Source organism: Macaca nemestrina, chromosome 10, assembly GCF_043159975.1.
Source record: "Macaca nemestrina isolate mMacNem1 chromosome 10, mMacNem.hap1, whole genome shotgun sequence".
NCBI classification, from domain to species: Eukaryota; Metazoa; Chordata; class Mammalia; order Primates; family Cercopithecidae; genus Macaca; species Macaca nemestrina.
In genome coordinates, this window is record NC_092134.1 from 130771746 (window position 1) to 130799242 (window position 27497).

At 36.2% G+C, this 27497-nt stretch overlaps 1 protein-coding gene across 5 annotated transcripts in view; it reads right to left on the reverse strand.

The window, feature by feature from the left end:
- Positions 1-27497, reverse strand: part of LOC105465902 (small integral membrane protein 10 like 1) — a 295615-nt gene that overhangs the window by 246543 nt on the left and 21575 nt on the right. The window contains exon 3 of one of the 5 annotated variants that reach the window (XM_071072208.1): positions 4951-23392. The exons of the other annotated variants lie outside the window; for them this stretch is intronic. Coding sequence (XP_070928309.1) covers positions 23341-23392 — 52 coding nt within the window. The 3' untranslated portion in view covers positions 4951-23340. Of the gene's footprint in view, positions 1-4950; positions 23393-27497 lie in introns of those variants that run through there. 5 annotated transcript variants of the gene reach the window in all.

The following is a 27497-nucleotide window of genomic DNA, read 5'->3' on the forward strand; positions in this document are numbered from 1 at the left end:
ATTTCCTAAAAGATGTAAAGCCCAAACTGAATCTGATAAACATTCTAACAAAGGGGTAGAGCAAGCAAAAAATTTTAAAGATATGAAACAGGATATTTCATTTAAGAACTGTGTATTCATTCTGTTCATTTCTAGAAACCCTTGGTAGCTTTTGTGGCCAACTTTGTTTTAACTTCTCCATGAATATTAATAATAGAACACATTAAGACACCTGTATCCTACAACACCAAGACTTTTCTGGCTAGAGCCAGATCCAAAGAACATTAGACAATCTGCGTGGGTCTGACCAGGCTAAGGGCCAACCTTCTGTCAGCCGTGAATGGTCACGTTTGTGTTGTCTTCCCACAGCTCAAAGTTCCAAAGAAATAATCTCCATATAATCAAACATTTAGCAAAATATGGTAGGCATAGGTATACAAAAATCCACAGCCGACCTCTTGTTCCTTAGAATATGATTGTGTTTAGAACACAGCCCTAAGAATAGGTGATCAAGCTAAAATGAGGGAGTTTCAGTGGAACTAAATCCAGTAAGATTGGTGCCCTTATAAGAAGCGGAAATGTCTTAGAACTGGAAATTTGCACACAAAGAGACACAAGAAGTATGTAGGCACAGACTCAGCCTCAGGGGAGGACACAGCAAGAAGACAGATATCTAGATGATAAGCAGACAAGCCCCAGAAGAACTGAACCTGCTGACACGTTCATCATGAACTTGTGCATCCAGAACTGTGAAAAAAATAATTTCTGTTGTTTAAGACACTCAGTTCATGATATTTTGTTTGGGCCGGTATAACAAAGAAATTCATATGATTGTAGGTTTTAGGAGATTGGAATTAAAATGCCTACTTGGTACATGATAAATTTACAACCATTTTAGGTGGAAGATGGATGGCTGAGGTATTTGATGCATGTACAGGTGCCTAATCTCCTGCTACAGTCTTGCTCCTTGCTTTGACTCCATCTTAAGTCACTGACAGTCTCTCTTTCAGCTCTTTGGTCACCTCTGTTTTGGTTGTGTCTGGCAGGTTCATACCTGATATTTATTCTTCCTGATACACTAATCTCTTTCACTCATTGCTGACACTGGAGAAGGTCAGGAACAGGGCATAAGCTGAGTGATATTTGGAAGCATCACCAGTTCTCTTCCTGGACTCCACAGACAAGCAGAATCCTGCTTCCAACCAGGACTACAGCTTCCTCAGCCATACACACATCTGCCTGGCACTCCCCTCTGCTCCTTCTCTCTGACCTCCCTTTACTACCTGAAGGGCTACCATAAGCTACATAGGAGGGACTTTTCATGTTGTTTCTTTTTTGAAATAATGTTTGATGAAACCAGAGATAATCATATAACATCAGGGCATCTGCTAGGCCCAAGGGGTTACCCTGTGCCTCCCTTAAAGCACGTGAAGCCTCGTTAAAGCCATTTGACTTACCACATAGCTGGAGAATATTTCATCACTGGTATTACATTCCTCCTTCAACAAACATCTCTATTTATGCCAGGAGAAATAAGAAAACAATTTGCCTAATCAGTAGGAAAAGTCAAAGTTAACTGTAGCAAACCTCATTGGATTAGGAAGATTGGAATTAAGATGCCTACTTGGTGCATGATAAATTTACAACCATTTTAGATGGAAGGTGGATGGCTGAGGTCTTTGATGCATGTACAGGTGCCTAATCTCCTGCTACAGTCTTGCTCCTTGCTTTGACCCCATCCTGAGTCCCTGTAATGCAATGGGACTTTAAAATGTTCAAGGAAAATGTATGTTATATTAAAAAAATAACATGAATGGATTCCAATTTTCTTTTACACCAAAATAAACTCAGACTGACATGCTCTAATGTGTCTGAACAGGAGCTACTTGAGGCATCAAGAAAAATGAGAGCAGGTTCAAAAGATCCCCTATAAGAGATACATGAATTCTTCTAAAATTAAAGAGGGTACAAACATTAAATTCATGGTAAAACTTGGGTAGAAGGTGAAATCAACGATGCTTTCTGAAACACTGATGGGGATAATGTGCCAAAAAATTGGCAGTTTACAAGTAAATAACTCATTTCAAGAAGGGATGAGATGATATTGAACCTACAGCCCATAGAGGCAGAGGATTCATATCAAATTGCACGGATAAAATTCATCTTCCTTATACCCTATTAGAAGACAACCAATGGTTAACAATAGAAACAACAGCCAACACTACAAAATTCTCCACTGGTTCCCCTCACCTGATTCTAATTGAATAATTAATGTTGAGTGAAATTTGTCCTCAATGGATGCCAAAAATGTAGCAAAAGATAAGTTACAAACAGGAGAACTTTCTATGAATTTTTAAATAAAGGGGATGAAGATCTTGAAGCATTTCTTCAAGGAATTGCAACGGGAGATGCAACCTGGCTTTATCAGTACAATCCTGAAAACAAATACAGTCAAAGCAATAGCTACGAAGAGGTAGAAAAGTCCAGTCAAGTAAAGTAGATAAGGAAAATGCAAATGCCATGGCAAGAGTTTATTGGGAGGCTCAAGGCATTTTGCTCGCTGACTTTCTGGAGGGCAAAAGCATGACAATATCTGCTTATTCTAAGAATATTGTGAGAAAGCCAAAGCTTTAGTAGAGAAATGCCTGGAGGTGCTTCAGCAGAGTCCTCCACCACAACAGTGCTCCTGCTCATTTCTCTCATCAAACAGGACTGTTGCGTGAGAGCTCTGATGGAAAATCATAAGGCATCCACATTATAATCCTAATTTGATTCCTTTGGGTTTCTTTTGGTTTCATAATGTCATAATGTCTGCAAAGGGCATCTATTATTCTTCAGTTAATAATGTAAAAAAGACATGTCAACAGCTGCCATGCTGACTAAAATGTATGAAAATTGGTCAATAAATAGTCTCAATATTCTCCCCTTACATTGCTCATTAATGATTAGGATTGGGAAATGGTTGAAACCTGAGTATCAGGTGTTAGAATTAAAACACACTTCCCAAATGAGACTTTAATTTTGGCTCTCTTCCACAGATAACAGGAGATAGAAGGATTAAAGATCGCCCAAAGTTGTTACAGGTCATTGGGAAGACATAAAATTCAGGTGTTGATTCACCTGAGCCTTGAGCAGTATCTGCACTGCTTGAATTTGAAAGTAAAGGGTATTCAGTTAGGTAAAGAAGAAGTCAAATTGTCCCTGTTTGCAGATGACATGATTGTATATTTAGAAAACCCCATTGTCTCAGCCCAAAATCTCCTTAAGCTGATAAGCAACTTCAGCTAAGTCTGATCATACAAAATCAATGTGCAAAAATCACAAGCATTCTTATATACCAGTAACAGACAAACAGAGAGCCAAATCATGAATGAACTCCCATTCACAATTGCTTCAAAGAGAATAAAATACCTAGGAATCCAACTTACAAGGGATGTAAAGGACCTCTTCAAGGAGAACTACAAACCACTGCTCAGTGGAATAAAAGAGGACACAAATAAATGGAAGAACGTGCCATGCTCATGGATAGGAAGAATCAACATTGTGAAAATGGCCACACTGCCCAAGGTAATTTATAGATTCAATATCATCCCCATTAAGCTACCAATGACTTTCTTCACAGAATTGGAAAAAAACTGCTTTAAAGTTCATATGGAACCAAAAAAGACCCCGCATTGCCAAGACAATCCTAAGCCAAAAGAACAAAGCTGATGGCATCATGCTACCTGACTTCAAACTATACTACAAGGCTACATTAACCAAAACAGCATAGTACTGGTACCAAAACAGAGATATAGACCAATGGAAAAGAACAGAGCCCTCAGAAATAATACCACATATCTACAGCCATCTGATCTTTGACAAACCTGACAAAAACAAGAAATGGAGAAAGGATTCCCTATTTAATAAATGGTGCTGGAAAAATTGGCTAGCCATAAGTAGAAAGCTGAAACTGGATCCTTTCCTTACTCCTTACACGAAAATTAATTCAAGATGGATTAGAGACTTAAATGTTAGACCTAAAAACCATAAAAACCCTAGAAGAAAACCTAGGTAATACCATTCAGGACATAGGCATGGGCAAGGACTTCATGTCGAAAACACCAAAAGCAACGGCAACAAAAGCCAAAATTGACAAATGGGATCTAATTAAACTAATAAGCTTCTGCACAGCAAAAGAAACTACCATCAGAGTGAACAGGCAACCTACAGAATGGGAGAAAATTTTTGCAATCTACTTATCTGACAAAGGGCTAATATCCAGAACCTATAAAGAACTCAAACAAATTTACAAGAAAAAAAAACATCAAAAAGTGGGCAAAGGATATGAACAGACACTTCGCAAAAGAAGACATTCATACAGCCAACAGACACATGAAAAAATGCTCATCGTCACTCGCCATCAGAGAAATGCAAATCAAAACCACAATGAGGTACCATCTCACACCAGTTAGAATGGCAATCATTAAAAAATCAGGAAAAAACAGGTGCTGGAGAGGTTGTGGAGAAATAGGAACACTTTTACACTGTTGGTGGGACTGTAAACTAGTTCAACCATTGTGGAAAACAGTGTGGCGATTCCTCAAGGATCTAGAACTAGAAATACCGTTTGATCCAGCCATCCCATTACTGGGTATATACCCAAAGGATTATAATTCATGCTGCTCTAAAGACACATGCACACGTATGTTTATTGCAGCACTATTCACAATAGCAAAGACTTGGAATCAACCCAAATGTCCATCAGTGACAGACTGGATTAAGAAAATGTGGCACATCTACACCATGGAATACTATGCAGCCATAAAAAAGGATGAGTTCGTGTCCTTTGTAGGGACGTGGATGCAGCTGGAAACCATCATTCTCAGCAAACTATTGCAAGAACAGAAAACCAAATATCACATGTTCTCAATCACAGGTGGGAATTGAACAATGAGATCACTTGGACACAGGAAGGGGAACATCACACACCAGGGCCTATTGTGGGGGGGAGGGAGGGGGGAGGGATAGCATTAGGAGATATACCTAATGTAAATGACAAGTTAATGGGTGCAGCACACCAACATGGCACATGTATACATATGTAACAAACCTGCATGTTGTGCACATGTACCCTAGAACTCAAAGTATTAAAAAAAAAAAAACCAAAAAACCAAAACAGGAAAAACAAGTCTCCACGAAAAAACTCCTCCAAAAAACTCTTAGAACTAAAAAACAAATTCAGTAACATTGCAGTATAAAATATCAATATGCAAAAATTAGTAGCATTTCTATATAACAACAATAAACTAGCAGGAAAGAAAAATCATGTACGCAATTCCCTTTACAAAGCTACAAAAATAAACTACTCAGTAATAAATTTAACCAAGCAGACTAATACTTATCAGCTATATGACTGAAAATGTCAGTCAATCATACTGAGCTTTTATTTCTTCATTTGAGGACTAAACACAATGAAAGAAATTATCAAAGGACAATTATAAAGACAAAAGGGCTAACAATATAAAACAGGTATTACTATTGTAGGTACCCATATCTGTTTGGAAATTTATTGTATAATTCTGAAACAATTCAACCAGTGACTACAACATGGTCATTAAATGTTTTTTGGAGATAATTCAATCTCCAATTATTTTGCAAACTAATTGTAGATCTCTATCTCACAGCATGGGCTTCCTCACAACATGTGGACAGGTTCCTGAGAGAACAAGTTAGAATTCCATGTCATCTCTATGATCTGGACTCAAAATTTACTAAGCATCACTTCTTACATGCTCTATTGATCAAAACAGTTACAAAGGTCCACTGAGGTTCAAGGGGGAGGAATCCGATGTCACCAGTTGCAGGGAGGATATCAAGGTCCCATTGTCATCAGAAAGCACCAGGTGAGAGATAATCTTTTGGCCATCTTTGGAAGGTGTGATCTGCCATACATCACAAATTCCAAGATGCTAAAAAGGTAAACATGTGTATCTAAATATCAACAACTGTAGTAAGAAATCTATGGTAGAATTTATTATCAATGTTCTTAAGGAGAAGAGAAGAACCTGTCCTGAGACAAAAGCTATGTGTTCACTTAAAAAAAAATTAGTCTGTCATTAATCATTTGAAAATAATCCCTTTTAAAGATATCTGCTTACCTGTTTTTTATATAACTTTATAACAACATGAGGAATTTGTGTTGCTTTGTAACACATATAAAAGAAGTCATGATTTTATTTCTCTATGACCTTTGAAAATGTATAACTAAAAGTTTCACAACACTGCCTGACATTGCTAAAACAGTGGGAGGTGAGGTTACAGACACTTAACCTTAGGCTAGTGAGCATTGCCTCCTTCCAAAGCCCCAATCACTGACAAAGTAGCACCAGCTCTGGGTCAAGACATAGGAGAAACTCTCATAGCTATGCCTGAGAGCTATGCATGAGTTCTAATAGCTATGCATATGATATACAAATTTTTCTTTTGATATACAACTCTCTGAGTAGTCTCTCTCCTGACTTTATGAAATTTTCAATTTCTTGTGATAAATGAATCAAAATGTAGGTCCTTAAAATGGTTTCTACAATTAAGCCAATGTCTCCCAAGATGCCATATAGTAACCAGACGTTTAATTTTGAGAATTCCAGAAGAAGGAGGGATGGATAAGGGCATGGAAACAAACTTTAAACAAAATATTAGTTAAAAATTTGTCAAGTCTAGCAAGAGATTGGGACATCCAAATACAGGACCTCAAACATCACAACCCGAAAGGCCTTCTCCAAGGCACATAAGAGTCAAATGTCAACAGTCAAATAAAGCAAAGAGAAAATTCTAAAAACAGTATGATAAAACCATTAAGTCATATATTAGGGAAGCCTCAACGGATTAGGAGTGATTGTCACAGGAGAGACTGTACAAGCCGGTAGAGAATGAAATGATATATTCAAAGTGTTCAAAGAAAAAAATTCTGCCAGCCACAAATACTACCTCTGGAAATGGACACCTTCAAAATGTAATAACAATAAAGTCTTTCCCTGAAAACCAAAAGCTGAGAGAATCCGTCACCAATAGACTTGCTCTACAAGAAATGATTAAGGGAATTCTATACATTGAAGCAAAAGGAAAACATATACCATCATGAAGAAAACAAGAAACAAAAAGAAGTTCAAAGCAACCAAAATAAAACTCTAATATGAATGCCTAATAATTTTCTATCAGGACTCTCACACAATTTTCCTTGTTCCATGAGATAAATGACCAGGAGCATTGCTATGGTGAAGGACTCTGATGAAGCTCTCCCAAGCATTTTTCTACTGCTTTGGCTAATGTTCTCAGAAAATTCTCATAATAAGCAGTATTGTCAATTTTGGCCCTCCAGAAAGACTACAAGCAAAACACAGAGATTTCCAAGTAAATTTTTGCCCTGACTTTTGCCCTTTGCCCATCCACTCTTGCTTTGACTGGACCACTTTCACCTCTCAGTAGCCATTGCTTTGATTTTGTTTTGATTTCAGATTGTACTGGTAAAGCCATGTTTCAATTCCTGTTACAATTCTTTGAAGAAATGCTTCAGGATCTTGATACCACTTTTTTGAATTTTCAGGGAAAGTTCTGTTCTTGTCTGTAGCTGATCTTGGTGCAAGACTTTGGCCATCCATTGCATAGAAATTTGTTCTCAACTTTAGTTATCCAGCTAGAATCATGTAAGCTGAACCAATTGAGAAGTCTGCAGTGTTGCCTATTGTTTGTACTGTTAATCACCAATCCTTTTCTATTATGGTATCAACAAGATGAATTTTTTTCCTTGCGACTTAATGGAGTGGTTAGCTGCTGTAGGCTTTATGTTCAAAATCATGTCATCCCTGCTTAAAATGAGTTACCATGTGTGAACTTCTGACTTTTTTGGCATCAATGATTTCACCATTATTGTACCCAGGCTTCACCATAAATTTAATATTTGTAGTTGCTATAATTTGAGTAGAGTACATGTTGCTCTTATAAAGGCTCTTTTCAAAATACTGTCTTAGACTTCTTGATGCTACCTCTTCCTGAGGTAACATGCAATTCTATCAAGACATTAGCGGGGCCGGGGTGGGCCTGGTTGTTAGTCACCTGCTGCTGCACCCTTATCCACGCAGGTCTCCATTGGTTGCTCTGACACTGGCACTGGCTGAAACCTTTGAGCTTCTACTTGGCTCTAGTTCTTAGTCCACTCTGACATCCACTACTGTGTCCCTCTGTCCAAAGAACTACCCGTCTCTCTGGCTCAGCCATCTTCCAGATCATATTCATACCTATTCTGGTGACCTGAGAAAGTATTTTGCCCTTGACTGTACCATGCTAGGGTAGATGGTGACCATTTGTCTAAGTATCTTTATGCAGTTAGTTCTTTCTTTTATTCTTTTTAAAGCATTGTTGAGGTATCATTGATGTATAAAAGTTGGACACATTTAGTATATTTATCTTGATGGGTTTGGCCCTAGGTATCCACCTGTGATAATATCACCACAACCAAAGTACTAAGCATATCCTGTCATTTCTAATCTATATAGATTCCTGCTGAACAGAAAGTTTTCTTTAACCAGGCTTGCTGCCTCCTCAGGCTTCACCAGGTCAGACACAGATGTCTTTTACTTTCCTTTTTTCCAAATTTACTTGAGGTTCTGTTACACCCTCCTGGGTGCTTCAAATCTGATGTTGGTTTTGGGTGTGGGAGACAGGTTGTAGAAGGACCTTCTCAGAGGCATCCATCTCTGTTGAATTCCTCTTAGATCTTTTTTTTTTCTACCCCTGAACCCAGGATATTTTTATCCATGCCAGGAAACCCTTGCTTTCTAAGTATTCTTAAAAACTTATAGTTAATCCCAGATCTTGGACAAGAGTTAACTTTTTTCTCCCTCTTTTTTTTTTTTTTTCATCTTGGAACACCTTGGACAGAAGAAAAATTAGGTTTGTGGTCAATAAGAGCAGTCCACATCATAGCTAAAAATGTGGAGCTAATTGTCACATCTGAACTATAAGGTGAAACGCAAGTGGGAGTTTACATAATGAGCTCAAACACCAGGATTGTCAGAATTGGGTGAGGATGTGAAATAAGAAGCTGAAGATAAAGAGAAAACACTACTAGGAATTTATCCAAAGCAAAGGTAGTTATTATATTAAAGAGACATCTGAACTTTCATGTTTATTGCAACACTATTCACAACAGCTAAGACAGGAAGTCAACCTAGGTGTTCATCAATGGATGAATGGATAAGCTGCGGCATACCTACACAGTAGAATATTATATAGCCATAAAATAATGAAATCTTATCATTTGTGGCAACATAGATGGAACTGGAGGACATTATGTTAAATGAAATAAACCAGGAACATAAAAATTAAATGCTGCATGTTCTCACTCACATGTGGAAGTTAAAAAAAGTTGATCTCATAGAAGTAAAAAGTAGAACCAAGAATCCTAGAGGCTGGGAAGGGAAGGGGGAAGGGAGGAATAGGGAGAGATTTATTAAAGCATACCAGTCAGATAGGAGGATTAAGTCCTGGTATTCTACATATTGTAGGATGACTACAGTTAGCAATAATATATAAGAAAATTAAGACAAGGTAATCAAATGGTGAGAGGATATCTGAAGCTTGGAATGCCTGTGTTGCTTCATGAGGAGAGAGCTAATCTGGGGAAGAGTCACAGTTTTAGGGATTGTAGGAGGAAACACTGAGAAGCAAAGATGTTATTGGAGTTCTCAGGAAAAGCCCAGTATAAAGACAGCCAGGCAATAATATTGAGGCAGAAGAGTTTATCTCAGGGGAGAAAGTTCCCTTACCATGCTAATCTATCTTGCTGTGTCTCCAATCAGATACAGAGAATTTGAACCAGATCCCAGTGTATAGCCTCATATAAACCTGCAGTGTTTCTTAAGCTTGCCTGAAGCCGTTTGGAATAGGATTTTCTCCCAAATACAATGACAAGATTCCTAATTGATATTGTGCAGAGATGATAATTACATCTCTTATTACTTTTTCTTAGAGATAACTGTTAAAATTGGAGCCTTTCTCCTGTAAACAGGTGTGCAGCCCTGTTATTTGGAAACATGGTTCTTCTCAATAGTGCTAAGAATTAAGACTTAAGGTGATCAAATGGTGAGAGGATATTTGAACTGCTGGGTTCTTTCTTGCTCTTGCTGGGTTCTTTCTTGTTCTTCCTAGGGCTGAGAACATCTTAACAGAGCCATGCTAGATTTCTGTTGTGACTTTGTTGAAAAATAGGCTGACTCTGATCACACTCTTTTGTTTCTTTTGATCAAGTCAATCTTTGGTTGTAGGAGGTAGAATTGGTGACCCCCACGCCTTGTCTATCAATCAAATATGTGTAACCTGGTTGTCATAAGCCTTTTCTTTTTTCTTTCTTGATAGATGTCATCTGCTGTTCCCTGAGGGGCATTTGGAAATTTTAGTCTTATTCTCTGTGGCACTTTCAGGTTTCTTCTCCACTCATCTTAATGTCTCTTCTCCACTTTCAACAATCTGTAATTCCATTTTTGGCTCTGTTCACACCAGAGTCCTTGCAGGATAATTTGGTATATTTACTGTTTCTTCCCTGAATATCTACTGTGTCCCCATTATGTTAAAGATCACATAAATACATTATTAGGAGAGAGCATGTAGTTCTTTAAATCAGAGAGTCTTTCTAAAGGACAGTGATATACATGGGAAGTATAAAGATGATAACTTTAATGTAGTGGGAAGTCTTAGGTCTTTGAAAAGGAGTTGTCCTAAAAGAACACTTTGCATTTTTTCCCCTTAATGTCATGGACTTAATCCACATTTCCCTTCATCATGTGTTCTTCACTCTTTCCCCTTGGGGAAACCCATCTCTCCTCATAGACATTAGTTCTACACTCAGGCTCTTGTTATGATTTGTGCACTGGAGCCTCTCCAGCTTAAGCTGCTAGCACAGGAAGCTCTTCCAGGTAGCAGCTGCCAATCCAAAGGTGGAGAGATAGGCCCAGTCCCATGAATGTGAGTACCACATAGCATTCAGTACCCCTTTCAAGGTTCACTGTAGCTAAATCCTCACTTTAAAAAAATCTAGTATGCAAATAATGCTACCAAGGCAAGTATTAATTTTTATCAGACACATAACATCTCATGAGGAGAGCCAATGCTCCTGTAATGATTTTAAAGATATGACTACAAATTATTTGGTACTCTTCTTCTCAAGCAGAGGAGCTTCATTACTGGGGCCCTGAATGATGGGTTGGACTTACTTCAACTGCATAGAATATGGCTGAAGTGATGAGATGTCATCTCTGATATTAGGTGACAAAAAGACTGTGATTTCCATTGTGGGTGCACTCTTTTGCCCTCTCTTGAATCACAGCTTGCTGTGGGGGATCTAGTTGCCATGTCACAGGGAAGCTTAGGGAGAGTGAACCCAGTTACCATGTTGTGAGGACACTTAGCCTATGAAGATGTCTATACGGTGAGGAACTGAGGCCTATGAATGAGCATGGGAATATATCTCCCCCTGCTGAGCCTTGAGGTCACTGCAGCACTAGCGGACAGCTCCACTACAATTTCATGAGAGACCGTAAGTCAGGGCCTCCCAGCTAAGCTGCTTCTGAATGCTTAACCCACGCAAATGGTGAAGTAACAGATGTTTATCATTTTAAGTCACTAAATTTGGGGTAGTTTGTTGCACAGCAACAAATAACCAAATCACCTCCTGTTAATACCTTGCCCCTTCCAAAACAACAACTCTTGCAAGAAACTCAAAGAAATAACTCTTTTGATAAGGAAAACATACCTATTTCCTCAGCCTGGCAGATATTATTGTATCTGATATGCAGGAGGTAATTTGTTGTTGGTGGTTATTACCTCTGATAAACCAGAAAGATATTTTTAAAATTTCTTTTAATAAATGAAGGGATGTGGGTCTTCCCAGTTCATTCCACTACTAATATTCTCCATCAAGAGGAGATCATTTGCGGTGTGTAGAGAAAAACAACCTTAAAATCCAAGGTGTATAATAAAGAAGTAGGAAAACCCATAAAACTTCAAATATATTCATGTTCTTAGATCAGTAGCATCTTGGGTGATGGGGTACTTGTAGATGTGATCTGACAGTCAGAAATATTTGAGGCAAGGAAGTTCTAGGAGAGATGAGAGCATAAGGACAAGCTTTTAGAACCCCTGCCCCAACCGTAATTGAACAAAGTAACATAAAAAGAGGAAAAGGAAAGAGTGTAGGGGGATGATGATCAGTGCTGAAGCCATAGGAGAGGTGTTGGTTTATTGGACAGCCTGCCCAGCATCCCTTTCTTGGGGAAACTACTTCAGTCCTTGTGGTCTCATTAGAGCTTCTGATAATAGTTGCCCAAACCCCAGGCCATGGGGTTGGCATGTGATTCAGTGTGTGCCCATCATAGCAGCCAGCTTTTGCCATAGCGATGGTTGAGGAATGCCATGTGATTAAAGCAGGTCTAGTCAGTGCCATCAAGTGTTTGCTGTATGAATAAATTGCTAAGATAAGGCAATGAAATATGGGGTTGCCGGCAGTCACATGGCAGCTGGATGGAGAGAATTGAGGGCCTGATCAAAGCTTTTGATAACATGTTGGAGTCATTGGATCTTGTCATATTTGAAGTCCAAGTTATTTCCATTATCAATTTTTCTTTTTCACTTAAACTGATTTTAGTTGGACTTCTTTGATTTGGAACCAAAATGATCCTGGTGGGAAAAAAGTGCTAACTGCAAAGCACAAATTTTCACATATTTCTTCTGCAAGAAACAGTGTTGAACTTCTCTCAATAAGAGAGCAGCACACATATATGAAACAAGCAGAGGCTATCTTGTCAAATTCCATAAATTTGAACTTTCTAAACCTGGAGGATTGGTTGCAATAAAATGGATGTTCTGCCTGTTTGGGAGCCTCTTTTCTGTCACAGGACAATACTATTTGGAGGTAGAGTAGTAATGTAGAGCTGCGATATCACAGGGAAGACAACTATTCTTGATGCTTCTGGGGATTTTTAGTATTCTGCTTTTTAAACTGAACTTCACATTAGAATTACCTTGGAGGTATAAAAAAATTCTTATGCCTGGATTTATCCCCAGAGGTTCTGATATAATTGGAATGGGGTGTTGCTCAGGCATTAGGAATTTTAAATTTTAAATCTTGAAATAATTTTAAACTTGCAGAAAAGTTGCAATAATAGTCAAAGAACTCTCAATTTTTACACTTTACTCAAATTTTTAACAATTTGGCACATTTGCTTTTTAAATTTCGCTTTCTCTCTTTTCCTGTCTCTCTCTCACACATACACTTGTATTCTATCTTTCTAATCAATTTGAGTGTAAGCTGCATATAGCATGCCTTTAGCTTTTAACATCTCAGTGAGTATTTCCTAAGAACAAGAATACTCCGTTATATAAATCTGACATAGTTTTCAAATTCAGGAGATCAAATGTGAATATGTTACATTTTATGCAACATGAAATCTTTTGTAAGAGGAAGAAATCATCCACACAGTTGACACTTCAGATTTATAAAAAGCATAAAATTAGCATAGATAAATTTTTGATGACTATTTAATGACACTAGATATAAGTATCTGCTACAGAATACATCACACTGTGAATGTGGGTCATTTTTTTCCACCACTAGACTGAGTCATTGAACACAGAAGATACATCAATTTTATCCGTTAGCAGCATGTACAATTCTTGATATATACTAGGTGATAAATGAAAGCATAAAGCATAAATGTTTAAATAAATAAATGACTGTGATTCATATAATATTTTAGAATTATTTATTAAATAAGTGATTTGGTACCTTAGCAAAAAAAATTATAATCACTAAGGTTTATGACAATTTCATTAAGACTTGCCAAAATTAAATTAGACACCTAACTAATTTTGAAAATAGAGAATGAATTTATCAATTTGAGGACATAAAGCTGAAAGTTCTATTAAATTTGGTAGATATCAAAATCAAGATTTGAAAGTTCTCAGTTCAAAACTATGATCAACCGCATCTGAAATTTTGTATTAGATTTAAAAATTACACTAGTAGCAGTTTAAGCAAAATCTGTTTCAATTCATTGCTAGTTCAATATGAGTTAGAGTGAAAGTGTGAGCCAGGAAGTTAGAAAATAAAATCAACATTATTGATTAATGTTGAAAATAAAATCAACCTTAGCATTAATTAACCAAAGTACAGTGACTAGACCATTGGAATTGAACATAATCAGACTCTGAAGAAATGTTCCTCAGTCCCTTGAGGAACATGAGGGTTGTCAATCTTTTCTAGAGATGCTCATGAATAGGCTCTGTCCCATTGAAGAAATTCACCTGGATAGATTCTCATCATTTTATATCATTTTAAGTCAGACAAAGAGCTAGCTGAAATCCAAATTTTCTCTTTCTACTTGAAGTCAGCCACCTCAATGTGCAGGTTTCTTTTTTAATACTGATGTTTTTACGTCCATTGTAAAAGTATCATTTAACTCAGGCACTTTTCCCAACATGTTAAAATAATGGGAAGGAATAGAAGTTGTCAATGTACCATAACAGAATAAATATCAGAAATTCTATCACTACATGAGCTATAAAGAGCACTAGAAGAGGAATCACATGAGCTTTCTGCCAAGGATGAAGGTCAAGGGAAAGTACAGAACAATTTTTAGTGGTGCACAATATTGGCTTGTTAAGATTCCCGAGCAATCTAGTTTTCAACCTTTACTTATTTGTGACAATCCAGGCTTTTAGCTTTTTCATTTGAAAAACTAGAAATTTGTTAACTTATCTCCTTTATCATGTTAAAGAATTACCCTTAATTAATTGATTTTTTAGGGGTTTATATCAAGAATAGGTGCAGAATTTTAAACTGAAACCTTTTTTTGTGCCTACCAAGAGGCAATGTACAGTATTTAAGAACTTCAGCAGAGGGCAGTCTTGTCAATAAAAACTTATAAAGCCATTAATTCAGGACATTTTGTTTTTCCTAACATAACACATGATATATATCTGAGCATATGTAAATATACTATTATGTCTTTGCATACAATTTAACCAAATGCATTTTAAATACTTATTGATTATATAACTGAATAAACTTTTCTACTCCTGGGTAATAGATTTCCTGCTTCATATCCCTTAGGTTTCTTCTGTTGTTATTATTCCATTTTGGTTGAAATGAATATTTAATTCATTCATGTTTAACTACTGAATTTATTTTCCTATGGCAAGAGAAACAACGTTAATTTTTATGAACCACTTGTCTAGGTTTTTATGTTTTTCTACTAATATTGGTAACTAGTCAATATCTATCAAGTTTCCCTCTAGATACACTACAAATCCTCTTTGCCTGCTGTCTCTTCTCTTTTCCTCCACGATGTCACTTCCCACTCATGTTTGATTAAGCTAGAAGTTTATTTCTAGGCTAAAAATTTTTTTTACAGTATTAGAAATTATTTCTGATTTATTTAAGTTTTAGAGCTATTTCATTAGTAATCGTTGACAGTTATTATCTATGTTGCCTTCCTTCCTTTCTACTATTTTCCTGGTCTTTTTGTGTTTGCATTAGAGGAGAAATTCTTTCAAAAATCATTGCCAGTGTAAAGTGTCTTTATTTGCCTTCACAATTAAATGGCAGAAATCTTACTTTAACAAGTTATCCCTTAGGAATTTGAAAAAAAGTTATTTTATTGCTTTTTAGCTTCCAAAATTTCAGATGAGAAGTCAAGGTCAGTATGATGTTCATGTTTCCATTGGCAATTTTTATTTTTTTCTTCCTATTTTGCATTTTAAGGATTTTAAAAATTTTCTCTTTATATTTCTATTCAGAAATGTCTCCAGAATCTTTTAGCAGTGTTTTTAACATTATTTTCTCTCTCAGTCACTTTCACATTTGAAAATTTTTCTATTATTTTATTGATGATTTATGGCTTACAATCTTTATATTTTCTTATTTTGTATCCCATATTAGGTCATAGATCTTATTTTGTATCCCATGTTAGGTCCCACAAATTTCTCATTTTGTATCCCATATGTTAGGTAAGTATCTAACATATTAGATACTTACCAAAACTTTTGAATTTATAGTCTCTAAAATTTTCTTTTACACTTATTTTCTCTTTGTTCTTTTGTGTTGTATTCTGAGAAAATACTTTAACATTATCTATACCTCTAATTCAATTTTTACTAGTTCATTCTGCCATTTAGACCATGAACTTTATTTTCTTTATATTTTATATTTTTTATTTCCATAGGTTTTGGGGGGACAGATGGTGTTTGGTTACATGAGTAAGTTCTTCAGTGCTGATTCGTGAGATTTTGGGTACACCCATCACCTGAGCCGTATACACTGAACCCAATTTGTAGGCTTTTATCCCTCACCCCCTTCCCACCCTTTCCTCCTGAGTCCCCAAAGTCCATTGTGTAATTCTTATGCATTTGCATCCTCATAACTTAGGTCCCAATTATAAGTAAGAACATCCAATATTTGGTTTTCCATTCCTGAGTTACTTCACTTACAATAATAGTCTCCAATCCCACTCAGTTTGCTGCAAATGTCATTAATTCATTCCTTTTATGACTGAGTAGTATTCCAGTAGTATAAGTATATATACATATATACACACACACATATATGTGATATATATGTATATATACACACACACGTGATACATATACACATGTATATATAGGTGTGTATATATATACACGTGTATATATACAGATATATGTGATATATACACACATATATGTGATATATATATACACATATATATCACAGTTTCTTTATCCACTTGTTGATTGATGGGCATTTGTGTTGGTTCCACATTTTCGTATTTGCAAACTGTGCTGCTGTAAACATACATGTGCAAGTATCTTTTTGTATAATGATTTATTTTCATCTGGGTAGTTACACAATAGTGTGATTGCTAGATCAGATGGTAGTTTACTTTTAGTTCTTTAAGAAATCTCCACACTGTTTTCCATAGTGGCTGTACTAGTTTACATTCCCACCAGCAGTATAGAAGTGTTCCGTTTTCACTGCATCCACACCAACATCTATTGTTTTTGATTTTTGGTCATTTTGGTCATTTTTGGTGATTATGGTCATTCCTGTGGGAGTAAGGTGGTATTGCATTGATTTGCATTTTCCTGATCATTAGTGATGTTGAACATTTTTTCATGTTTGTTGGCCATTTGTATATCTTTTACTGAGAATTGTCTATTCATGTCCTTAGCCCACTTTTTATGGGATTGTTTGGTTTTTTTCTTGCTGGTTTGTTTGAGTTCATTGTAGATTCTGGATATTAGTCCTTTGCCAGATGTACAGATTGTAAAGATTTTCTCACACTCTGTGGGTTTTAAGTTTATTCTGCTGACTGTTCCTTTTGTTATGCAAAAGCTCTTTAGTTTAATTAAGTCCCAGCTATTTATCGTTGTTTTTATTGCATTTTCTTTTAGGTTCTTGGCCATGAAATTCTTGCCTAAGCCAATGTCTAGAAGGGTTTCTCCAAGATTATCTTCTAGAATTTTTATAGTTTCAGGTCTTAGATTTAAGTCCTTATCCATCTTTGGTTGGTTTTGTATAAGGTGAGAGGTGAGGATCCAGTTTCATTATTCTACATGTGGTTTGCCAATTATCCCAGCACAATTTGTTGAATATGGTTTCCTTTCCTCACTATATGTTTTTGCTTGCTTTGTTGAAGATCATTCTGCAAGTATTTTGGTTTATTTCTGGGTTCTCTATTCTGTTCCATTGGTCTATGTGTCTATTTTTATACCAGTACCATGCTGTTTTGGTGACTATGGCCTTATAGTATAATTTGAAATCAGGTAGTGTGATGCCACCACATTTGTTCTTTTTGTTTAGTCTTGCTTTGGCTATGCAGGCTTTTTTTTGGTTCCATATGAATTTTAGGATTTTTTTTTCTAGTTCTGCAAAGAATGATGGTGGTATTATGATGGGAATTGCATTAAATTTGTAGATTGCTTTTGGTACTATGATCATTTTCACAATATTGATTCTACCCATCCATGAGCATGGGGTATGTTTCCATTTGTTTGTATCGTCTATGATTTCTTTCAGCAGTGTTTTGTAGTTTTCCTTGTGGAGATCTTTTATCTCCTTGGTTAGGTATATTCCTATATATATTTGCAGGTATTGTAAAAGGAGTTGAGTTCTTGATTTGATTGTCAGCTTGGTTGCTGTTGGGGTATAGGAAGGCTACTGATTTGCATACATTAATTTTGTATCCTGAAACTTTGATGAATTCATTTATGAGATCTAGGAGCTTTTTGGAGGAGTCTTTAGGGTTTTCTAGGTATACAATCATATCATCAGCAAACAGCAACAATTTGTGCTATTCTTTACCAATTTGGATGCCCGTTATTTCTTTCTCTTGTCTGATTGCTCTGGCTAAAATTTCCAGTACTACATTGAACAGAAGTGGTGAAAGTGGGCATCCTTGTCTTGTTCCAGTTCTCAGAGGGAATGTTTTCAACTTTTCCCCACTCAGTATTAACTTGGTTGTGGGTTTGTCATAGATGGCTTTTATCACACTGAGGTGTGATCCTTGTATGCTGGTTCTTCTGCGTTATAATCATAAAGTGATTTTGTCAAATGCCTTTTCTGTATCTATCAAGATGATCTTTTGATTTTGTTTTTAATTCTGTTTGTGTGGTGTATTACATATTGACAAGAGGGAGAATTCCCTCTTTCTCTATATTGTAGATTAATATCAATAGAATTGGTACCAATTCTTCTTTGAATGTCTGATAGAATTCTGCTGTGAATCTGTCTGGTCCTGCACTTTTTTTGTTGTTGGTAATTTTTAAATTACCATTTCAATCTTGCTTCTTGTTATTGATCTGTTCAGGGTATCTAATTCTTCCTGATGTAAGCTAGAAGGGTTGTATGTTTCCAGGAATTTATTCATCTCCTCTAAGTTTCCTAGTTTACGTGCATAAAGGTGTTATAGTAGCCCTAAATGATCTTTTGTATTTCTGCGTGTCAGTTGTAATATTTCTTGTTTTGTTTCTTACTGAGGTTATTTGGATTTTCTCTCATCTTGGTTAATCTTGTGAATGGTCTATCAATTTTATTTATCTTTTCAAAGAACCAGCTTTTTGTTTCTTTTTTTGTTTGTTTGTTTCAATTTGATTTAGATCTGCTCTGATCTTGGTTATTTCCTTTCTTCTGTTGGGTTTGGATTTGGTTTGTTCTTGTTTCTCTAGTTCTTTGTGGTGTGACCTTGGATTGTTTAGAAAGACTTAGGAAGTTTCCCAGACTTTTCGATGTAGGCATTCAGGGCTATGAACTTTCCTCTTAGTACCACCTTTGCTGTATCTCAGAGGTTTTGATAGGTTGCATCATTATTGTCATTCATTTTGAAGAATTTTTTAATTTACATCTTGATTTCGTTGTTGACCCAATGATCATTCTGGAGCAAGTTATTTAATTTCCACATATTTGCATGGTTTTGAAGTTTCCCTTTGGAGTTGATTTCCAGTTTTATTCCACTCTAGTCTCAGACAGTATTTGATATAATTTCAATTTTCTAGAGTTTATTGAGACTTGTTTTGTGGACTATCATATGGTCTATTTTGGAGAAAGTTCCATGCACTGTTGAATAGAACGTATACTCTGCGGTTGTTGGGTAGAATGTTCTGTAAATATCTGTTAAGTCTCTTTGTTCCAGGGTATAGTTTAAATCCATTGTTTCTTTCTGTGACTTTCTTTTAAATACATTGAGACTTTCTGTTTTGATGACTTGTCTAGTGCCCTCAGTACAGTATTGAAGTTCCCCACTATTATTGTGTTGCTGTCTATCCCATTTCTTAGGCCTACTAGTACTTGTTTTATAAATTTGGGAGCTCCAGAGTTAGTTAGGTGCATACATATTTAGGATTGTGATATTTTCCTGTTGGGCAAGGCCTTTTATCATATATAATGTCCCTCTTTGTCTTTTTAAACTGCTGTTGCTTTAAAGTTTGTTTTGTCTGATATAAGAATAGCTACTCCTGCTTGCTTTTGGCATCCATTTGCATGGAATGTCTTCTTCCACCTCTTTACCTTAAGTTTATGTGAGTCCTTATGTGTTAGATGTATCTCTTGAAGGTAGCAGATAATTGGTTGGTGAATTCCTATCCATTCTGCCATTCTGCATCTTTTAAGTGGAACATTTAGACCATTTACATTCAATATTACTTTTGAGATGTGAGGAACTATTTCATTTATCATGCTAATTGTTTTTTTAATTGTATTTTTGTTTTATATGTCCTGTAAAATTTATGCTTTAAAGAGGTTCTGTTTTGATGTGTCCAGGATTTGTTTCAAGATTTAGAGCTCCTTTTATCAGTTCTTGTAGTGCTGGCTTAGTAGTGGTGACTCACTCAGCATTTGTCTGAAAAAGACTGTATCTTTCCTTCATTTATGAAGGTTAGTTTTGCCGAGTACAAAGTTCTTTGCTGACAATTGTTTTGTTTAAGGAGACTGAAGCTAGGGCCCTATCTTCAGGGCTTACAAGCCCTTCTAGCTTGTAAGGTTTCTGCTGAGAAATCTGTTGTTAATCTGACAGGTTTCCCTTTATAGGTTACCTGGTGCTTTTCCCTCGTGGCTCTTAAGATTCTTTTCTTTGTGTTAACTTTAGATAACAATGTGCTAGGCAATCATCTTTTTATGATGAATTTCCCAGGTATTCTTTGAGCTTCTTGTATTTGGATGTCTAGGTCTCTAGGAAGGCCAGTGGAGTTTTCTTCATTTATTACCCCAAATATGTTTTCCAAACTTTTAGATTTATCTTCCTCCTCAGGAACACCAATTATTCTTAGGTTTGGTCATTTAATGAAACTTTTAGATTTATCTTCCTCCTCAGGAACACCAATTATTCTTAGGTTTGGTCATTTAATGAAATCCCAAACTTTTTGGAGTCTTTGTTCATTTTTTCTTTGTCTTTGTTGGACTGGGCTAATTTACAAACTTTATCTTTGAGGTTGAGGTTTTTTCTTCTGCCTGTTTGATTCTATTGCTGAGACTTTCCACAGTATTTTGCATTTCTTAAAGTGCATCCATTATTTCTCGAAGTTTTGATTGTTTTTTATTTATGCTATCTATTTCACTGAAGATGTCTCTTCTCATTTCTTGTATTATTTTTTGATTTCCTTAAATTGAACTTCACCTTTCTCTGATGGCTTCTTGATTAGGTTAATAACTGACCTTTTGAATTCTTTTGCAGGTAAATCATGGATTTCTTTTTTGTTTGGATCCATTGCTGGTGAACTAGTGTGATTATTTGGGGGTGTTAAAGAACCTTGTTTTGTCATATTACTAGAATTGTTTTTCTAGTTCTTTCTCATTTGGGTAGACTATGTCAAAAGGAAAGTCTAGGACTCAAGGCTGCTGTTCAGATTCTTTTGCCCATGGGGTGTTCCCTTGACATAGTACTTTCCCCTTTTCCTAGGGATGTGGCTTCCTGAGAGCTGAGCTGTAGTGATTGTTATCACTCTTCTGGATCTAACCACCCAGCGGGTCTACCAGGCTCTGGGCTGGTACCTGGGGTTGTTTGCACAGAGTCATATAATGTGAATCATAGACCATGTGCTTTAAAACAATGTTCTTAATTTATTAAAATTATTTTCCTTCTATAGTGATAGCTTATTTTTCTAAATTTAGTATTCCTGAGAATATAATTTTAATAAGAAAAAAATTGTGCCTCTTTTTTTATGTCTGCTTTCTGGGGCTGAAGGTGATATGGAGGTGGATTTGTTTTTGAGTAAGTCCTGTAAATGACATATGTTTCCTCATGTGCTTGGTAAACTTAGAGAAATATTGTGCTGATGAGGAGTGTCCACAATGAACGGTATTGATAGCTGGAGCACATATTCTCAGTCAAGGAGAGAAATCCTGTTTGCCTGTCAGTGAATACATTTCCTGATAGTAAAATTTCCTTTAAATGTGTTTGTAATGCAATATTTTTTAAAACCTGTTATTGCTGGTGACAGAGCAGGAGTATCACCATCGTGGACAAGCACTATCATTTTAAGTTCACCTTGATCAAAAACTGCCTAAATCCAAAGGTCATCAGCCTACTGGCTAAGGTCAGCATGACCATAAACCACAAATAATATCTCTGACCAAAAAAATTCCAAACCCCTCCCCTACCAGAGGCATGCCAGACCTGAGATAATCTCACCACCACCCAGAAACAATCCGACTCCACCATAAACTTCTCCCCTACACAGAAACATTTCAAGCTGTGATAAGCCCCCTCACTGCAAAACCAATGTATACTCTTAGTCTGTGAGAGAGCACTCCTGACCAAAATTGGCCAGAAGCTCCTCTCAGGTTTATTTCTCTAAAATAAACCTGTCTTTGACTGTTAAGCTGAATTGCATGTTTCTTTCCTCTTTCTTTAGCTCTTACAGTTGGTATCTTAAGTATGTACTACAATTGTATAGACAGCCTTTCTTTGACCTTTTTTTTTTTTTTATATTGACAAACATATCTGATTCACTACTCCCCACATCTATTTGGTTCTGAGGGTCTGAAAGAGTCCTCTCAATTGTCCTTGAGACTTTCTTTGAAAGCCACTGACTGACAATTGCTGCACAAATTTTGAAGCTGGCATTCCTAATTTTTGTACGCTTGGAAGTAATAACTCATTTGGCCAAAAGAGATTATAAACTGTTATTAATTTTATGATACAGATTGATTTTGGAGATGTCACAACGAAAAAAAATGTACTGAATTCAATGTAATATTCTACTTAAGCAAAAATCATTGAGAGCAATGGGCAGAAGCATTATAATATCACAATAGGTTTGTATACACTGTCAGTGTTTTTAACAGATGTTGCAGACATGAAGGGCTATGGATGATTTTAATAACAAAAACAAGACTGTTGTACATATGTTAATGTATCCAATAGTATTCACTAAAGAAATTGAATTGTTTTCTTTAGCACCTGTGGAATAATTGCCAACATTAACTATTTATTACAACATCCCTCAAAACTATTTTCTGTAGTACATCTACATCAGAATCACTTGGGCTATTTATAAAAAATGCAGATTTCCAGGTTCAGTTAAAGACAAAAGAAATCAATATCTATGGAGCTAGAGCTGTGGAAACAAATATTTACTGAGCAAAGTGTTGGGATCTGTTACAGTTGCTGGCGGCCTCACAAGACACAGGTCAGACCAGGTCCCTGTGTAGGTGGAGTTTCTATACTCCTTGATGAATGCATAAAATAAATAATCAAAGAAATAAAGTAAAAGTAAACTTTCAGATAGTTATAAGGGTCATTTATTCACCATTAATGTCTGTGACTTCCCACTCATCTCCCCTTATCATCTGACAAGTCATTTATGAACAATGCCATGGCTCAGGAATACCGCTACACTTGCATCTTTCCTGAAAAAAATAGAGCCAAGTCAAGATAAAACAATCAATAAAAGGCACAGCATGGCTAATAAGCAGCATTGGTGAGTGAGCACTCAAACCAGAAAACTTTTACTTGTTTAAACAAGTTTTATTTCCGTGGTTTTGAATTTTATTTAAAAATATAAGTAAATGAATTATATGACTAATAATGTAAAGAACCATTAGCAATACTTTGGAAGTAAATTCTGGATGTTTTCAACAAAATCCGAGAGCTAGGAAGAGCTCTGGGAGAAAATAATTTTATAATAAATGGGGTCTTCTTGGAACAGGAGTATTATAATTGAGCTTGTTAAATTTGCTATGTTTACTGAAAATTGTGAATTTAATTAGCTTTATAAACACTTTAATGGTAACTACTAGTAGATTAGAAATATGGGTCAGAACTTTTTTTTTTTTTAAACCACTGGAGTGAAAAGAAAAGGCAGTATAAAGTCTTGGTCAACTCAGCAAAAGTCAGGAAAGAAAATAAATCAAAAGCAAAACAAACAAGCAAAGACAAAAATAAGATACCAATCATAAGAACAAATGTACTAATCAGTACTACAAATGGTTTAATTCCATTAAATCTCTCCCATAAGTGATTTGTAGCTGGATTTGTATGAAAAAGCCAAATCCAATGATAAACTATTTATAACAACAAAAAAAGAGATAGGGATATAAGTATCACACACACACACACACAAATAACAGAAGGCTGAAAGTTTTAATATCAGACAAACTAATAAGAAAATAAACAACTGCAATGAACAGTTATATGGATAGTTGCAAAATATGTGTCTATATATTAAGGCAAACCATACAAAATATACTCTCCAAATTTGATATAAAAATCCATCTAGTAAGCTGTGCATAGTGGCTTATGCCTGTAATCCCAGCACTTTAGGAGGTTGAGGCAGGAATATGTTTGAGATTAGGACTTTGAGACCAGCCTGGGCAACATAGCGAGACCCCGTCTCTACAAAAAATAGAAGAAAATAGCTGGGCATGGTGGTGTATACCTAAAATCCTAGCTACTCAGGAGGCTGAGGTAAGAGGATTGTTTGAACCCAAGAGGTCGAGGCTGGAGTGAGCCATGATTGTGCCACTGCACTCCATCCTTGGTGACAGGGCAAGGCCCTATCTCAAAACATCTCACAGATGTTTGTACCCATCTGGGTACTTTAGCTTCTGAAAAATGATGATTCATTTTTAAACAGTTAAATAAAAATGTATTTATTAACATATATAAAGAAAAGGAAAGCAAATTTAGATAAAAACAGAGAGCCATGGTTCTTTTCTGGGCCATATTACATTCATATACACAGAAAATAAATCACGGAAGAGCGGATATATATAAGAAAATTAGTGACAGTGTCCAGTTGTATTTCAGATGACAACAGTACACAATTTTTAGCTTCATTCTTTCACATTGTAGCCATTACAAAACTCTTACATTTAATTAAAGGACTGAAAACTTTTTAGTCTTCTAAATGACTATAATGCCACCACTTTGAAGTTTTGTTATGCTAGTTAAATAGCATAATGTATAAAAATGCCTGGCACTGTGCTTTGCACATGCTGAGTGCTCAGTAACAGATGACAATCTTATTTTAAAGAGACCTTGTCCTATCTGAATTTTCCAAATAAGTGCTAATAAAGCTTTTGTTTATCACCTAGCCCAGAATAGAATTTATACTCTTGATTCACAGTAAAACAGAATTTTCAAAATCTCATTTACAATTATCAACACTTGTTAGGATGAGAAAAAGTAAAGCAGATATTATCCTATATAACTGGAATTTTCTTCTGCAGTGCCTTGGTATTCATTGAAAATAGTTGGATTTCAATAATATGTATGAGTTGCCTCAATTTTTAAAAATTAACTAAAATTAACTATATGCAAGTGGTATGATTCACTTAGAAAACAAATGTTTGCTTTCTTAAATATGGCTCCTTGAGCCAATAGTTATTCGATCCCCCTTCCTTATGCCTATGAAATAAGAAGAAATAAATCAATGAAAGCAATCACTTGCCCCCACACCCTAACACATACCCTTAGAGAGAGAGACCACAAGTTTGGTTCCCATGAACAGAAGCAGGTGGAGGTGGAAGGAGCCATGTTCACTAGGTATAACATGATTGATGTTAAAAAAAAATCAGTAGAAGAGAACTCTGATATCTAGCTCTACTATGCTCCCCCGAGAGATGACAAAGATCTGAATCCAAAGCACCCAAGACATGGTTCTCATGCAACCATTTAACACTATGTCAGCTTTAAATTACATCTATCCCAAGAATGGTCCTCAGAGCCAGCAGTGGGGCCAGAGATGAATGGAAGCCCACCTGCATTGTTGAGGATGATCTTCTTTTCTCAGTCTAACAATTTAAATGCTAATCTCTTTCAGACAGCATCACAGACACACCCACAAATCATGTTTTAAGTTCAGGGGTACAGACGCAGGTTTGTTTCATAGGTAAGCTTGTGCTGCAGGGGGTTGTTGTACAGTTTATTTTATCTCCCAGGAATTAAGCCTACTACCTAATAGTTATTTTTCTGATCCTCTTTATCCTTCCACCCTCCACCCTCCAAGAGGCCCCAGTATGTGGTGTTCCCCTCTATGAGTCAATGTGTTCTCATAATTTAGCTTCCACTTATAAGTGAGAACATGAAGTATTTGGTTTTCAGTTTTTGTGTCAGTTTGCTAAAGATAATGGCCTCCAGCTCCATCCATATCCCTGAAAAGGACATGATCTTATTCTTTTTTATGGCTGCATAGTATTCCTTGGTGTATATGTACCACATTTTCCTTACTAGTCTATCATTGATGGGCATTTGGGTTGATTCCATGTCTTTGCTATTATGAACAGTACTGCAATGAACACTTGCATGTATGCGTCTTTATAATAGAATGATTTATATTCCTCTGGGTATATACCCAGTAATGGGATTGCTGGGTCGAGTGGTAGCTCTGTCTTTAGGTTTTTGAGGAACTGCCACACTGTCTTCCACAATGGCTGAACTACTTTACACACCCACCAAGAGTGTATAAGCACTTCTTTTTCTACACAACTTCACTGGCATTTATTTTTTTACTTTTTAATAATAGTCATTCTGACTGGTATGCGATGATATCTCATTGTGGTTTTGATTACTTTTTCTTGAATGATCAGTGATGTTGAGCTTCTTTTCATATGTTTGTTGGTTGTCATGCATTTTCTTAAGTTAATACATGCACAAATGCAAGTCAATCATTTTACTCAGAGCCAGGCATATAGTAAGAGTTCTAGAAATGATATCTTTTATTATTGCTGTTGTTACTATTGTTTTTTATAATTAATAAAATACATGGCTGCTATGGTTTGAATATGTCCCTCAAAGTTCATGTGTTAGAAGCTTGATCCCCAGTGTGGAGGTTTTTGGAGGTCGAAACTTTAAGAATTGTTTAGGTCATGAAGGCACAAACCTTATAAATGGCTTAATACAATTATTGAGTAGTGGGTTTGTTATTACAGGAGCAGATTCCTTATAAAAGGACAAGGTAAGCCTCATTCTCGTTCTTTCTCTCTCTTTTTGCCCTTCTCCCATAAGATGGCACAGTAAGAAGTCCCTTACCAGATGCTGGCACCTTTATATTGGACTTTCCAGCCTCCAGAATTGACAAATAAATTTCTTTCTTTATAATTTGCCTGGTTTGTGGTATTTTGTTGCAGCAGCACAAAGCAGGCTAAGACAAGAAATTAGTAAGGGAGGAGCAGGCTAGAAAAGCCTAGATTGCCATAAATTTTGCATTGAGAGCGATTTCAGTGAGGGCTCAGAAGGAGAGGATAACTGTAGGGAAAGTCTGAAACTTCTTAGAGATTACTTTTGTGGTTCTGAGGAGAATGTTCATAGAGTAAACACCATTCTGACGAGGTCTTAGATGGAAAAGAAAAATGTCTTACTGGAAACTGGAGTAAAGACCATCCTTATTATGAAGTGGCAAAAATACTTGGCAGAATTCTGTTCATGCCCTATGGCTTTATGGAAGGTAATTTAAGAGAGGTGAACCAGGATATCTGATGGAAGAAACATCTCAGCAGCAAAGCATTCAGTGGG